General features: G+C 45.1%; 1 protein-coding gene across 3 annotated transcripts in view; it reads left to right on the forward strand.

The window, feature by feature from the left end:
- Positions 1–2,096: 2,096 nt before the first annotated feature.
- The window catches only part of Znrf3 (zinc and ring finger 3), a 142,589-nt gene continuing 129,052 nt past the window's right edge, over positions 2,097–15,633 (forward strand). For 2 of the 3 annotated variants that reach the window (XM_040746758.1, XM_040746759.1), the window contains exon 1: positions 2,097–2,588. In XM_040746758.1, coding sequence (XP_040602692.1) covers positions 2,298–2,588 — 291 coding nt within the window. In that variant the 5' untranslated portion in view covers positions 2,097–2,297. The remainder of the gene's footprint in view (positions 2,589–15,633) is intronic. The other variant, XM_040746760.1, reaches the window with a different exon arrangement.

Below are 15,633 nucleotides of genomic sequence, written 5' to 3' on the forward strand. Positions count from 1 at the left end.
GTGTGTGTGTGTGTGTGTGTGTGTGTGTGTGTGTGTGTGAGAAAATGTATGCCACATATGTAGAGAAGAGGGTCAGATCCCCTGAAGCCGGAGTTACAGTTGATTGTGAGCTGCCCGACATGGGCTCTGGGAACTAAACCTGGCTCCTCTCTTAACCATCTCTCTTGCCTCAAAGCTTCATTTTGTTTGAGAAAGGGTCTTAATACATAGCCCTAGCTGGCATGAAACACACTCTGTAACCAGGCTGGCCTTGAACTCATAGCTCTATCTGCCTCTGCTTCTCTCGTGCTGGGATTAAAAGAGAGCACCACCACATCAAGCATGCTAAGGCTTAATTAAATTTTAACAGCTGTATTGAGATGTAATTCATATGCTATAAAATTCACCCTGTGTAAAGGTACAATTTGGTGGGTTCCAGATATTTACAAAGAATATAATCATTACCATTATCTAATTCCAGAATATTTTCATTACCCTTAAGAGAAATTCATTAGCAGTCACACCACCCAATCCTACTTCCAGCTCAGCGTCTGGCAACCATAACCTTTCCATCTCTCTAGATTCTTGGCATTTTACACAGATAAAGCACTATATGCTCCACTTAGTGTAGCTCTGTATTTCATCCATGTAATATTCAGTGTTTCATTGCTTGGTAAGATCCCATTGTAGCCTTAATTTAATCATTTAAAGTGCAGTTGAAGACTGAAACTTTATCATGTTAAAAATAAGATTCCATTGTATTCATTTTCACCAGCTAACAATGACCTCATACTTTTTAAGTATTACGAAGTCATGCATGGGCTGTAGTAATTGTCCTCCCCTTAAAGACTGTGTTGCGCCTTGGTGAGTGAAGTCAGAATCCTTGGAACTGACAGTGCTCCCAGATGCACTGATTAAACTTGGCTTGGGGAAATCAATGCTCTCTTGCTTTGTCAGGTGCCTTCTGTGCCAAAGCTTTGGGTGGTCCAAATATAGTAACACAACGCTGTGAATTTCTTTTCAATTGTATTTTCCTATTCCACATTTTGGCAAAACATTCCTTTTCAGTTTAAACTGTAACCTCGTTGAGTTGATTACTCAATGAAACTCTCAATGACTTTTCTTTTTGTCTTAATATTTTGGGTGTGGCAGCAAGTAGAAGCAGATCACCCTAACCAAATATTTGCAGATATTTAAACAAAGCCATTCGGGTCAGGGAGGGAAGATGGACTGAGGAAGCAGAAATTGAATGTGGCTTTTTAAGGGAGGGTTTTGACTCTCACAGACTTGCTGAGGAAGGAAAAAGTCTGTTCCAGAAAGGGGAAGGGAATTAAAAGTTTATCTTCTGGGTGACTGGGAACGTCTGGGCTCGGAGCACGTGTCTTTGGTATGTTTGGCAGCCAACAGTTTGTGCATTAAGTGTGTTGGACTCTCCCGCCCTTCTGCATATAGTGAGATTCAAAGTTTCAGAACTTTTGAAGATGGTAGAGATCGTCTCCAGGGCTGCAGAAAGATGAACTCCATTAGAATTCAGATAACTTCTTCAAGTTCTCTGCCACCTGTCCTCACTCCTATAGTTGAGGGCAACTGTCTAAGTGACACCCACGCAAGAACTGGACTTGTCCCAGCGGGTTGCAAACCGCCTCTGACCGAGGGGCTTTTCGCGTTCCATGGAGGTGGCGGGTGCGAGCACTCAGTGCGGGTGGCTCGCAGCGCCGGAACTGTGGATGAAGCATCCTTCCACGCCCCAATGGCTCTAACTCGCGCACCAGAACAGGACGCACCGAGGGGGCGAACAGCCCGGGAACAGGTTGAAGTCCTTATTCTCAGGTCATTTCAGCAACTGCCAGAAGAAATGTCCGCCGCGGAGGGCGGAGCACAGATGAGGGGGCGGAGCGAGGAGGAAGGGGCGTGACCGAAAAGACGGCCAGGGCGGAGCAAGGACGGAGGGGCGTGGCTCAGGCAGTGAGTCGGGGAGGGACTCAGTCAATGGGGCGGGGCGGGAGAGGCCTCGGGGCCCCGCCTCTCGCCGCAGGCGCGCCCGCCCCGCCTACCGGCTCCCCTCAGAGGTGGCCGCGGCCGAGCCCGGGGAGGGAGGGGAGAGCGGGTCACGACGCTGCGGGGGCGGGGATAACCCCTCACGTGGAGCAGATGAAAGGGCCGCGGCGCGACGGCCCCAGGAGCGGAGCACAGCCTGCGACCCACAAAGCCGCCGCCGCCGCGATGGTGCTGTGAGGCGACCGCCCGCGCTCGGTCCTCCGCCGGCCCGCGACTATGCCCGGCCGCGCCCGTCCTCCGCGCCCTCCCGCCGCAGGACCATGAGGCCACGCTCGGGCGGGCGCCCAGGGGCCCCGGGCCGCCGCCGCCGCCGCCTCCGCCGCGGCCCCCGCGGTCGTCGCCTGCCGCCGCCGCCGCCGCTGCCGCTGCTTCTCGGGCTGCTGCTGGCGGCCGCGGGGCCCGGCGCGGCGCGGGCCAAGGAGACGGCGTTCGTGGAGGTGGTGCTGTTCGAGTCGAGCCCGAGCGGCGACTACACCACCCACACCACCGGCCTCACGGGCCGCTTCTCGCGGGCCGGGGCCATGCTCAGCGCCGAGGGCGAGATCGTGCAGGTAGCCGCTCGGGCCCCGAGCTCCGCCGCCACAAGATGGCTCCGGGGGCTGCGCCCGCCGACCCCGCCGCGGGCTAGCGGGCGGGCGGGCGGGCGGGGGGAGGCGGAGAACCCGGCGGCATCCCTCCCGGGCGGGCGGGCCGCGGCCTCAGGCGCACGGCGGCTGGGGCGAGCGCACGTGGGGGCTCGGCCTCGGGTGGGTGCCCCGCGCCGGGGTGGGGGTGGGGATTCTGGGCTGGGCATGGGCGCCGGGGCGGCAACTCTTGAGTTGGCGGGACGTTCTTCTCGCTCAGGTGAAAGTCCCGGCAACTACCTGTTGAATGCCAACTTTGCAAGGGCGAGAGTTGAAGGATGGAGCAGCTTCTTAAAGGTCGCAGGCATTGCTTTCTATCTGTGCTTGCTCTTGTTTTTGGAGAGGTCAGGGTGCACATCCTCGGGGCTTTTTATTTATCTTTATTTATTCCGGCGGAATCTGCCGCCAGCCTCACCTGGACACCAGCTCTCTGGCAGAGCTCTGGACAGGCACCAGCAGGAATGGGAGCAGGCGGAGTTGGCTGACGAGTGGGAATTGGGGGTGCACTGTAGTGGCGGGGGAAGGCAGCGTGCCTCAGATTACAGGGGATGAGAGAGACCGCAGGCTCGCCCCTGGGTCAAGGACTAATACCGAAGAGGCCTGCAAACCGGAGCCAGGGTCGCTCACTGACAGGGCCTCCACCTTGCTCCATATTCTGAAAGAGGTCTGCGTCTCAAAGGAAGCTGGCTATGGAGAGTTTTAAGCTGTCCCCAGTCTTTGAGGAGGGACTCTAAACAGAAGCCTCTGCGGATGGATAGCTGCATAGATTTCCCGCTTCCTTGACCATGATTTTTATCGACTCGTTCCACTTGTGGCTGTTAGCAGGCGCACCTCTGGTGGGGGTGATTTGATACGGTTGACTTGTCTTTTAATCTTTTGCGGCCATAAAGGCCTATAGTTTGGATCTTCGGTGCGTTGCTCTTGGGTGAATCATGAAAAGAAAAGGGACTGTGTGGAGTAGCAGCTTTGAGTGTAGACAGCATCTTCCCTTGCCTCTTCCGGGTGCAGCTTCAGAGCTCTGAGTTGATAGGACTTAGGCCAGTACAGTGTGGGTCCTTAAAGGTGTGTGTCCTTCCAAAGCTAGAAGAGGTCCCTATGCCTGTAATTAAAAAGCGTTGCCTTGCCGTGCTCTAGTTCACATCTATAGAAAGCGAAACACATGTTTGGCCGATTTCTGTGATGTTGCTAAATGTGCTGGGACCTTTTTCCTTATGTTATTGTTACTGTCTTTAACATAAAAGCTTTAGAGAGGATGCTTGGCTGAAGATTCCTGAACATTTCTATTGCAGGCTGTAAGAATAGTTTGAATCGTAAATCTTGCTTCTTGTGACTCAGTGTCTTTCTTTGAGGCTTCCACTGTGCCCTGGTGGCTTTAGAAATGTTTGATTTACTGCTGGAGTGGGGGTGGCAGTTGAGGGGGAGTATGTTTTAACGTGGCACTTCACTTTTTGAAGGAGACTTTGAAGTTTCAGATTTTTATCTGCAGTGTTTAAGTTTGAGCCATTCTTCATGGTAGTTTGTCTGGTGAGCTACCCATTATGTGTAGTGCTGTGCTTTGCAAATATTCTTGGGTTCACCATTTAATACAAAATTAGCCGTTTAAACACACCATTTGTAACTATTTTATCCTGCCTAGTAGAGAGATAATGTGTGAATTGGCAGGACTCTGTTCTCTTAAAGTTTTTGAAGTGCTTATCTAACTCTTTTGTAGTCTATTAGACTAGCACCTCCCCTCCAAATTAAGTCAACAATTGCTAAGGGAAAAAATAGCTTAAATGGTATTTAATAAGTTTACCTGTTAAGCAATCACTAATGGTGTCCTTAATTCCCTTATAACTGCTGTAATATTGATGGACTTATCGGAGTTCTCTGAATAGTTAGTACTTGGCCCACTCTATAGCTTTAATAACTTTGTTGTGATCATCGAGTTGTGTGTCCACAGATGAACACAGTGTGGTTTTAGAGCTGTGTTGTGTGTACTTTATGCTTTTATTTGTGAGTACTGCCAGACTGAAGGAATTATTGTGGCTCCTACCTACCAGCCCTGAAATACATTTGTAAGGAAAGTCAGTGTTTTAGGATTCCTGAGAGGGAATATAACAAGAGTGTGTGTCGTGCCGGGCGTTGGTGGCGCACACCTTTAATCCCAGCACTCGGAGGCAGAGGCAGGCGGATCTCTGTGAGTTCGAGACCAGCCTGGTCTACAGAGTGAGTTCCAGGACAGCCTCCAAAACAATTAATTTCAGATTAATCAAGTTTCATAAGTACTTATGTATCATTGCTTTTGTTATTTACAGTGTGGTTCTTTAAGCAATGTTACTCTTAATTGGAAAGAGGGGGGGGGAAAAGCTGTTTGAAAGTTCCTCTTTAAAAATTCTAAGATAAGAAATGTTTTGTAGTACTGATTTTTTTCTATTGTTTGCTGGTGAAAGAATGAGAGAGAGAGAGAGAGAGAGAGTGAGAGAGAGAGAGAGAGAGAGAGAGAGAGAGAGAGAGAGAGAGAGAGAGAGAATGTGTATACAATAGATAACTTATTATAGCCTGGCCATCCCAGGGACTTCTAGTTAGAATACCTGTTCAGTCTTTTGTATGAGTTGGAATGGGAGGAAGGCTGGACTTGCGTGCTGTGTAGGAGTGGGGTTAATAGTTCAGACCTTGGGATGAATGTATTAGGCATAAATAACCAATCCCAAGGTCATTAGTTTAGTCTGTGTGAATACAGGATTGTTTGTGTGTGTTTGATTTTTTTTTTCTATTTTGTTATCTCTGGCTGTGAACATTGTGGATAGAATATTTGGGTGTGAACTTAATTGCTTTTATTATCTTGCAGCATTATAACCTGTTTGGGTCTAATCGGATCAGTCATACAGCTAAGTGCTAGAAGCATTCTGCGTTAACTGTGCTTCTGAAGTGTGGGCCTTTAAAGAGCTCTTAGACATATTGGTACATATTTCATCTTTAAGCCAATGTGCTGCTGTTAATGAAATTATTATCTGAAACTTTTAAACATGGCTGTACAGTCCAAATGGTTGGTGTTGTTAAATAAGGGACCTGATTAAACACTGGCTAGTGGTTTGTGGATTGGCTAAACAAACATGAAAATTTGCATTGTTAGAAATGAAAGATTGCTTTCAAGTGGAAATGCCTATTTCTCCCATTGAAGTCAAATATTAGAAATATCGAGAGCTTCAGTTGTAGAAGGAATTAGAATGATTGGTTCTGTACAACTTTAAAATCAGTTACTCTGGGTTCCATGTCTCATGTCATAAATGTCTGATGGACTTGAAGCTACGAATACAAAGAAATAAAAGTGGAAGGAGAGCTGTGTGGTGATTATAGTCTGGTAACTAAAGGTATCACAGGGAACAATGGTAGGAGGCTAATTCCTCTGCCTTGTTCCCTGTCAGTGTGTTTTTACAGTTCAGCATTTGATCAGGCACTTTCTTTTCATCTCCATTTGAAGTTAACTTAATAGGCCTGCCTCCAAAAATTGACTTGGCCTAATAGAACAATTGCATGCTGACAGCTGACTTGGATTTACACAGAAAGGGCCTGCCGACCATTTTGTCAGATGGTCCTTTATAGGTTAAAAGCAAGCATTTCATTGTTGGGGGGCGGGTTTAGTCAATTCCTATGATCTCTTCTCTGGTTTTATACCCTGAAGTCTCATGGGGAATTACCAGTAATTCTGACTGGGGATGGGAGTGTGGAGGAAGCCGCCTTAGCTCCATTGATGAGCCTTATTTTGTGTGTGCAGGGGACTGTGCCAAGCACATTATGCTTGTTCATTTTGTCTTCCTATTCATACAGAATTAGATACTATTCTTTAGTTGGTTTTTACAGAGAAGAAACTGAGGCCGAGAGAGGCAAATTTGTTTCTTTAACCTGATAGGTAGCAAATGATAAAACCTGAATTGAAACCATGGCCTGTTCTTGTTCTTGTCAAGTAACTAAAATGGATTTGTAAGGATTTTGACATTTGATGCAAACCTAATTGTCTATAATTTGCTATTGGAGATCTTTTAGGCCTGTGACCCCCTGAAATTATGCACACATTGCTCATTTTCCTGATTGCTTGCTTCCCAAGAGGAAAAGAGAGGCTCCCAACTAGTACTTGTCTTTGACTAGTACAGCACAAAGAATTTGAGTGGAGGGCCTGAGAGATAGCTCAATGGATAAAGGTGCTTGCTGTCGAGCCTGAGGGCCTAAATTTGATCCTCGAAACCCACGTGGTAGAAGAAAACGGAGTCCTGAAAGTTGTCTGTGACCTCTGCCTAGACTCTGTGGCACACATGCCCTTCCCATAAATGTTTAAAAAAAGAAAAGAGAAGAAAAGAAAAGAAATTGAGTGAGGTAATAGGTCACTCAGACTGGCAGGAGTTGGAGGGAAGCCTGCAGCTTTGTAAACCTCCATTGAGCATATTTATTTGATAGATGTCTATCAAAACCCTGTCCTTTTCAGATAACACTGCAGTGCTGCAGTTCACTGAAATAGGCTTGTACACAGACAAGTAATCCTTCCCAACTGGGCTTCTTCACAGAATTGAAACCTCATGCCCATAGGCGTCTATATCTCAAACTGAATTGGTGCATCTATTTTCTGCTAGTTCTGTATCATCCTCGGGAAAGATAAAAAGCAACCAAGCACTCATTTAGATGAAGTGCAAGAAGAGATGGAAATGGAAGGTTTGAGATAACGAAGGGTTGGACGTACTTCCTTCTGCCATCCATTGGAAGTGAAGTGAGACAGCTGCTGGTGTTGGAAGGCTGCAAGCGCAGCCCCTGGCCTTCTGGTGGGCCTAGATCTCAGGGAGACAGTCTATCTGTTGATCCCCCATAGTTGTTATAATACCAATTGTCTTTTCATAGGGTATTTGTATTCTAGAAAATGGTATCTAGTATTATAAAAGGTCTGAAGACACCTTTCTTGGTAGAACACTGAGCATTGAGAAGTCCTTTATGTGAAACAGGTATATAGATGGAATGTTGTTTGAAACTCTAGTGGCAGTGGGAGTATCTATGAAAATCTGTTATTCATAACCATTAACCTGTGTTATTAAGTGCCTGGCTTGTGGTGGCTTCCCAGTCTGGAGAATGTGGATTTGTAATTCACAGAAAAATTATTTTTAAATTAGTCTTCATAGTCAAAAGAACCAAATGTGTGCACTGAGACATAGCTCAGTGGTATAGAGCACTTGCCTAGCATGTACAAGGGCCCTGGGTTTCATCCCTAGCAATGGAAGACAGCAAAGTACCAGATGTAATACTTTTTTTTTTTTTTGGCTGGGAATCGAACTCATGACCTCTGGAAGAGCCGTCAGTGCTCTTAACCTCTGAGCCATTTCTCCAGCCCCCAGATGTAATACTTCAGTGCAGCAGATTTAATGCCAGGTGGAGTGCCTTGTTTTGGGCCATGTAGTAAGGATAGGGATAGCTGTGATTAACATTTAATTCCTCCACCTCCCAGGCTCAGAGTCTCTCTGTTCACCCTAGTACAGTTGGGCAGTGTCTCATGGAAGAGTGGCTTATGATTAAACTAAGGAAAGCCATACATTCTTGAGTTATATATTGAGTTCAGTATTCTTTCAGAGCTTTTAAAAGAGCACAGGGATGGATAGTGGTAGCTCATACCTTTAATCCCCCAACACTCAGGAGGCAGAGGCAGATCAGGACATCCTGGTCTACAAAGTAAGTTCCTGGATAGCCAGAACTGTTACACAGAGAAACTGTCTTGGAATTACACAGAAACTTCTTGGAAAACAGACAAACAAAAGTAGCTAATAGGGACTGGGGAGATGCTCATTGGGAAAGTGCTCGCTGTGCAAGCCTGAGGACTTGAGTTGAGACCCCAGTACCTAGTACAGGTAGTATATGCCTGTACTCTCAGTGGTGGAAAGGGAGAAGCAACTGAATCCTTTGGGTTGCTGGTTAGCCAGTCTAACTGAGTCAGCAAACCCTAGGTTCAGTGAGAAGTCTGTTTCAAAAAATACGGTAGAGAGCAGCAGAGGAAGGTACCCAACATTGACCTTTGGTACTTGCATACACACATAACATGCACACACACCTACAAAAAGTAGCTACTAATAAAGCTGGGCACTGTGACTGTGGATGTCGAATATCTCTAATTCTAGATACTTAGGAGGCTAAGTAAGGCAGGGGGATCAGACTAGCCTGTATAGCACAATGAGACACACAAAAGACAACAACAATAAAAACCAAGCCAAGCCAAAACAAAACAAAATACCTAATGTTCTAATACTTGTTGTGGAAGGCCCTAGACACAAGTGCTTTGTTTTGATTTAATAGACAAAGTTGGTGGCAGGTTTTAGGTCAGGAAGCCAGGAGCAAAGTGGTAAAGTCACCTCTGACAGTCACTTAGCAGGTCTGTAGCAAGCAGATCAGATCCAAACTGGTCTTACTGATGCTGAGACAGTTTTTGTTTTCCTGAGGTTGCCTCACATGGTACTCTTTTGTGATAAGGCTATCTGAACTGCTGTTGAAATTCAGGTTTGGCTTTAAACTCAGAGCTATTGACTGAGAAATGAGTTTGTAATTTCAACTGAGAAAACCACCCTACGATACTAGAAATTTCTTTCTTCTCACTCCTCCCAGCCCCGACAATCATTTCAGCTTGGTTTTTTTTTTTTCTTCTTTTTTTTCCTAGAACCAGACCACCAAGTTTACAAAGACAGTGACTGAAACTATCTAACACTTGTGGCAAAGCTGGAATGGCTGGCCTTTACGGGGATTTCTGGTGTGAGACACACCTTCCTGTGGCTGACTTTTTAGACACATTCAGGAGTCTGTACCACTTCTTCAGAAAGATTGTGTCCCATGTACATGGCCTTTTTTCTTTGCACAGGCTGCATATTCCCTGTTGATTTAAAAACTGTAAGAACCTGAAGCTGGGTGCTGGAGAGATGGTTAAGAGGTTAAGAGCACTGGCTGCTCTTCCAGAGGTCCTGGATTCAATTCCCAGCACCCATACATATGGTGGTTCACAACTGTCTGCAACTCCACTTCCACAGGGTCCGACACCCTTACACAGACATACATGCAGGCAAAACACCAGTGCTTGTGAAATAAAAATAAAGTAATTAAAAAAAAACTGAAGCTGTGGACTGTCCCTCATCTTCCATTGGCAGACATTCAGTGGTGCCCTGTGTCCCGGTGATCCTGGATAGGGCGTGGCAGGGGACATGATGACAGCTTTGCTTCTGTCTGAAGGCAGCCTAGTGTGGGGTCCAGACAGCAAGCAGACAGTGATACTTTACCCTGGAGCATATCCTGTCTATATGATACTGAGGGACCCTCCCCCCCCCCCATGGAATTTGGCCCTGGTGCTGAGTTTGGGTTGTGCAGGCCAGTGTATGTCACATCATAGTATGTGGGTTTGTGCAGTCTCTCCTTACCCAACTACTTTTTACCTGTCTTTGAGGTTAAAGATGATAAACCTTTTGTGGAGACGTGCCTTTGTACCTGTCAAACAGAAAGTCAGGAGGCAGAGTGGAGGCTCTTTGTTCCACTTGTAGGCTGAACCAGAGGTTTTAAAATCTTACTTTTAGCAGCTCTGTTGACTTACGATAGTGTGAAAAGAATAAGGTCAGCTGGCCCATTGTGGTTCAGAAGAGAGCCTTTTATTCTTATTACTCCTTAAGATGTGTTGTAAGAGTTGATATTAACTCCCTTATCTGTTCAGCAGCAAAGGTGTTATGGTTATTTAGAAACTGAATGTTAGAGTTGACTTGATGAAAGCAAACTTTGATGATATTAGAAGTTTGATGAGAAAATGTTGGAATGGGAACCTTTGGCTTCCTGACTTTGGCTGCTGCATTTTGAAACTGGAAGAATAAAGATAACTGAATTTTAAGTACATGTAAGATGCTGTAAGATCTGATTAGAACACAATTTTTTATGAGACTGGGGAGATGACTCTGTTGGTAAAATGTTTGCCATGCAAGCATGAGGACCTAAGTTTGGATCCTCAGCACCCACATAGAAAATTGGGTGCAGTAGTATATGTCTGTAGTCCCAGTGCTGGCAAGGAGAGACGGCAGATCCCTGGAGCTTACAGGCCAGGTCTAGCTAAATTGATGAAACCCTGTCTCAGAGGAAATGGAGAGTAACCGAGGAAGACAGTACCAATGTTGACCTTTGGCTCCCATGTGCTTGTACAAATATAAGAACACATGTAAGTACATATCACAAACACTTGGGAAATACAGAACATTATGAAAAAGAAACTTATTATGTACATATCACTCTGTTAGCCTTTGTGCTTTCCCCATGAACTGGTTGTGATTTTAAAGAAAATTGGAAAACCTAACGGTGATAATCCTTTGTCTACTTAGAGTCTTTAATTGTTGTTAAATATTCTGGAACATTTGCAGAGACATGACACAGTTACTATTTTCTGTTATAGGTCGGACTATCAGGGACATATTTAGAGTGGCTAAGGTTCTCCAAGACATTGTCATATTGCTCTGCAGAAGACTTGTTTTAGTTTAAATCCCACTAGTCAACATGCTGGTGAATATGTACATTGTTGTACATACCTGTTTTTTTTAGAAAGTAATATAAATAGCTGGGTGGTGGTGGTGCACACCTTTAATCCAGCATTCGGGAGGCAGAGGCAGGCAGATCTCAGTGAGTTCCAGGCTAATCTGGTCTCCAAATTGAGTTCCAGGACAGTCAGGACTGTTAACACAGAGAAACCCTGTCTCAAAAAAGAAAGGAAGGAAGGAAGGAAAAAAAAAAAGTAAGTAGTATAAATAAACCAGAACTTGGCAAGATGGAAATCTGTATATTCCTGTCATTTCCTAAATAGCAAATACTGGTTCTTTCCCTGTCCCGAGTACTGAGTGATAGTTAATTCTGCATAGATATGTGCTGTTGGTAGCATCTGAGTGCTTTCCCTGTTAGCTTGATTCTGGAGCAGCAGTAGTGCCCTTTCCCTGGGTAGGGGCAGGGTGGTCCACTCCAGTGGTCCACTCCAACTTAGCTGAGCTTGAAGGCCTAGGGGGAGACTGAGAGAATGCCATGTGATATGGCAGCTTGGTGCTGAATGTGGAGGTGGTGCTATTGCCTTGAGTGTTTTCTAGTAGGTCTGCTTATCACTGAGTAACTCTCTGCCTATGAACAGCCTGTGTTTAAGGAAAGCCAAACTAATCTGACCTTGAATTCTAAGTGACATGGTCAGTTATTGGTGAGCCTATAGAGTCAAGCATTGGACAGACTCTTGGGTGCATCTGCAAAGCATATCTGTCGGCTGAAAGCTTCTAGAAAAGTGTACAAATTGTACATGTAATCAGCTCTTATTGAGAAATGGATTCTTGTGGCACTACTAGGTCACAGTCCCAGAGTAGAGGAATAGCTCTTTCTTTGAGTGGGCCAGGAACCCTCTAGCTCATAAGTCCCTCTGGTGTTGCCAGGCCTGTGATGGAGTTTGCAACCCTTTCTCTCTGAAAGATATGCTTCCTCAACCATCCTGTGTGTTAAATGTCCATCACTGGACCCCAGGAACCTCACACTATGTTCTTGGAGAAGGCCAAATTGGCTCTAATGTGACGTATGTATTCTTTTTTATTCAGATCACTTCCTATCACCCCACAATCAAGGCTGGCCTTTGACTCATGATCCTTCTATCTAAGCCTCCTTAATGCTAGTATTATAGATGTTGCTCCACCAGTCACAGCTACTTCTTTGGATGGACTTTCTTTTCTCTCCACCCTCTTTCTCTTTTTTTCCTTTGAGGCAGTTTTATGTAACTGCTGGTCTTTAACTGGGACTTGGTGTGTAGCAGAGGACGACTTTGAGTTCCTGACCTTGCCTCTTCCTCCTAAGTACTGGGATTATAGGATGCCCAACATTTGCTTTGGATTATCTTTCTTCCTCTCCCTGTCTCTTCTGCCTTTCCTTTCCTCCCTTCCCCGCCCCCTCCCTCTTTTCAGTACTGGGAATTGAACCTAAGACCTTAGCTCTACCATTAACCTCAGTGCTTAGCCGTAAGCTAAATTCTCAGCCTACTTTTGGGGTTCTGTGAGGCCAAAGTCTTGGAACCATTTGGCCCTTGTATTTGTAGGGATCTTCTCCCACATCCTCTGCTAAAGTTTTAAAAAAATATTTTATGAGCCTGTATATATGAGGATGCCTGGTGTCTTCTGAGGTCAGAAGAGGGTGTTATGTCCCCCTGGGACTAGTATAGATGGCTATCAGATATCTTGTGGGTTCTAGGAATTGAACCCAGGTCCTCTGTAAGACTCCTAACTGCTGAACCAACTCTCCAACCCTTGTTTTTATTTTTATTTTTTTGAGTTTAGGTCTTTATAATCCAGGCTGTCTTGGAATTTACAATGTAGCTCAGGCTGGCCTCAAACATGGCAATCCTCCTGCTTCAGTCTCCTAAGTATTGTGATCATAGGCATGAGTCACTATGAGGTCTTGCTTTTTTTTAGTTACAAGATGAGCTGGATGTTGCACTGTAAATTTCATGACTCATTCTCCTTTAGCATAAGGGAACTATGAGCAAAGGTCCAAGAGAGGCTGGGCATAGTGCTCCCTTTTAGGGATCTTTTAGAACAGTGTTCTACTTTGGTTCAGTTTCAGGAAGTCTAATGAGCTTGGAGCTTTAGAGTCCCTCGTGCACTTTGACTTGTATTGTCTTTCTTTTTCTTCTCTTCTGGGAGTGAATTCTGTTCCAGAAGGCATTCTACCATTTAGGGGGTCTTGGTTGCCAAAGCTTGTCTATACTTGACACAAAATACTTTTCTTTGTACCTAATGTGTATTTTTCTCTAAATGTATTTGACATTGTGTATTTAACAGCTTTTAGACATCCCCTCCCCGTTTTGGACTATCACTGGGTACCCAGAAACTTGGCATCTTTTCACAGAGTACCCCGGCCTTCAAGTAGATGATGAGCAGACAGCTGGTGGCTTGTAAAGAATGTTGCGAGCTTGATTAGCAAAATTTACAAAGTGTAAATCAAGTTAGCTAGGGATCAGTCACTGTAAAAGGTGTCCTCAAGATGATGCTTGGTCTGCCCTGCCTCTTATTGACTTTATTTTCCCTTCTTTTAAAGATAGTACTTTTATTACTTTAATTCTATGTACTTATTTGTGTGAGAGTTTGAGTGCAGATGCCTGTGGAGGCTGGATGTGAAGCAAATGCCCTGGAGCTAGTGAGCTGCCTGCGGTGGGTGCTGGGAACTGAATAAAGGCCCTCTTCAAGGGCAGTACATCTGGGAACTGCTTGAGCCATCTTTCCAGCTCTGACCTTACTTGTTGCTCTGTGATGTTTAAGTCCCCCCCCCTCTTACTTTACTTTCCCACCACATTTATTTTACTGCAGTTAACTTCTGGTCACAGTAGCCCTTGTTCAGAATCTTTGATTGTTCTTTGAAGGATGGATCCTGGGATTTCCCACCTGTGCTCTTCTTTTCATTGCCCTCTTGCTGAAAACATTTCTGTGTGTCAGTATTCTTGCTCCTTATCTTGCCTTCAATTCTTTCTACCATTTTCCAGCTTCCATCTGAACCAGAACTTCTACTCCTTCCCATTAAGTGCTTTCTAGCTCCACCAGCATGGCCTTTTAGCCTCAATATTCCATCCCTCCAGTGCTTTGCATATACCACTTTTTAAGATAATTGCTGAACTGAAATGCTTCTAGATCTGTTACTTTGGAATAGCATAGATGGTGTGTTAGTGTAGAAAAAGACAACCCGTGACAGAGAATTGTCTCTGATTGTAGCAATTATTCACAAGCAGTTTTTCTATATGGGCGTGCCCCAGGTTCTTCCAAATAGTTGGGATGGACCAGACTCTGAAAATAATTTCACCTTATTGGGCACGGTGGCATATTGTGATCCTAGCCATGAAGGAGGTTGAAGGAAAGGCTCATTAGTTAAGGCTAACCTCTGTCAAAACCAGCCAACCATCAAACAGAAGACAACCAGTCATCATCCAGCTAAATAAAACTCCCACCTTTCACACCCTCTTTCTCCTCCCAGCCTGGAATATGACTGCCTTGAGCATGTGTTGCGAGCTTGTTGGAGAAGCAAGCATCTTATCCTGACTGTAGACTTTAAGGATGTGTTTTATTTAAATTTGTCACTGACTTACTAAACCTAAAAACAAGACCTGGTATTTTGGGGAAAATGCCCCTGGATGACTACACTGTAGTAGCTATATGTAAGTCTTTAAAAAAATTTTTTTTAATGTGCATTGATGTTTTCCCATGGGTGTCAGGTCCCCTGGAACTGGAATTACAGACATTGTGAGCTGCCCTGTGGGTGTTGGGAATTGAATGCAGGTCCTCTGGAAGAGCAGTCAGTGCTCTTAACTGTTGAGCCATCTCTCCAGCCCCATTTGTGTAAGTTTTTAAATGTGTGCTGGATGCTCCTTCAGACATTTTTGCCCCTTTGGAAGCTCTGTTATGGGCCTTGATCAAAGGACAGTAGTAGTGTTTCCAAGGAGATCTATAGACTATGTGTAAGTTTTAGATCTCTGTTTTTACTCGATGGGCCCTCTGTAATATTCAGAAAATTATAAAATTATTGCCTAATTGTGTTTGTTGGTATGCTGAGGTTTTCTTTTTCTCTTTCTTTCTTTCTTTCTTTTTTTTGTTTTGTTTTTTTTGTTTTGGTTTTTCGAGACAGGGTTTCTCTGTAACTTTGGAGGCTGTCCTGGAACTTACTTTGTAGACCAGGCTGGCCTCGAACTCACAGAGATCTGCCTGCCTCTGCCTCCTGAGTGCTGGGAGTAAAGGCGTGCGCCACCAACGCCCTGCCCTCTTTTTCTCTTTCTTGCTCTTTTGTATGGAACAGTGTGGATTGCATAGACATCAGTATCTTCAGGAATATTCCAGAAACAGTCTATAGTGTGCTGTATTTTACATGTGTTAGAGGATCTTATGGCTGTGTTCTGTGACATATATTCTCCATATATGTTCCAGTGCCCATCAGTAAATGCCACCTT

The sequence above is a fragment of the Mesocricetus auratus genome, unplaced genomic scaffold, assembly GCF_017639785.1.
Source record: "Mesocricetus auratus isolate SY011 unplaced genomic scaffold, BCM_Maur_2.0 Super-Scaffold_100006, whole genome shotgun sequence".
Classification (NCBI taxonomy): Eukaryota; Metazoa; Chordata; class Mammalia; order Rodentia; family Cricetidae; genus Mesocricetus; species Mesocricetus auratus.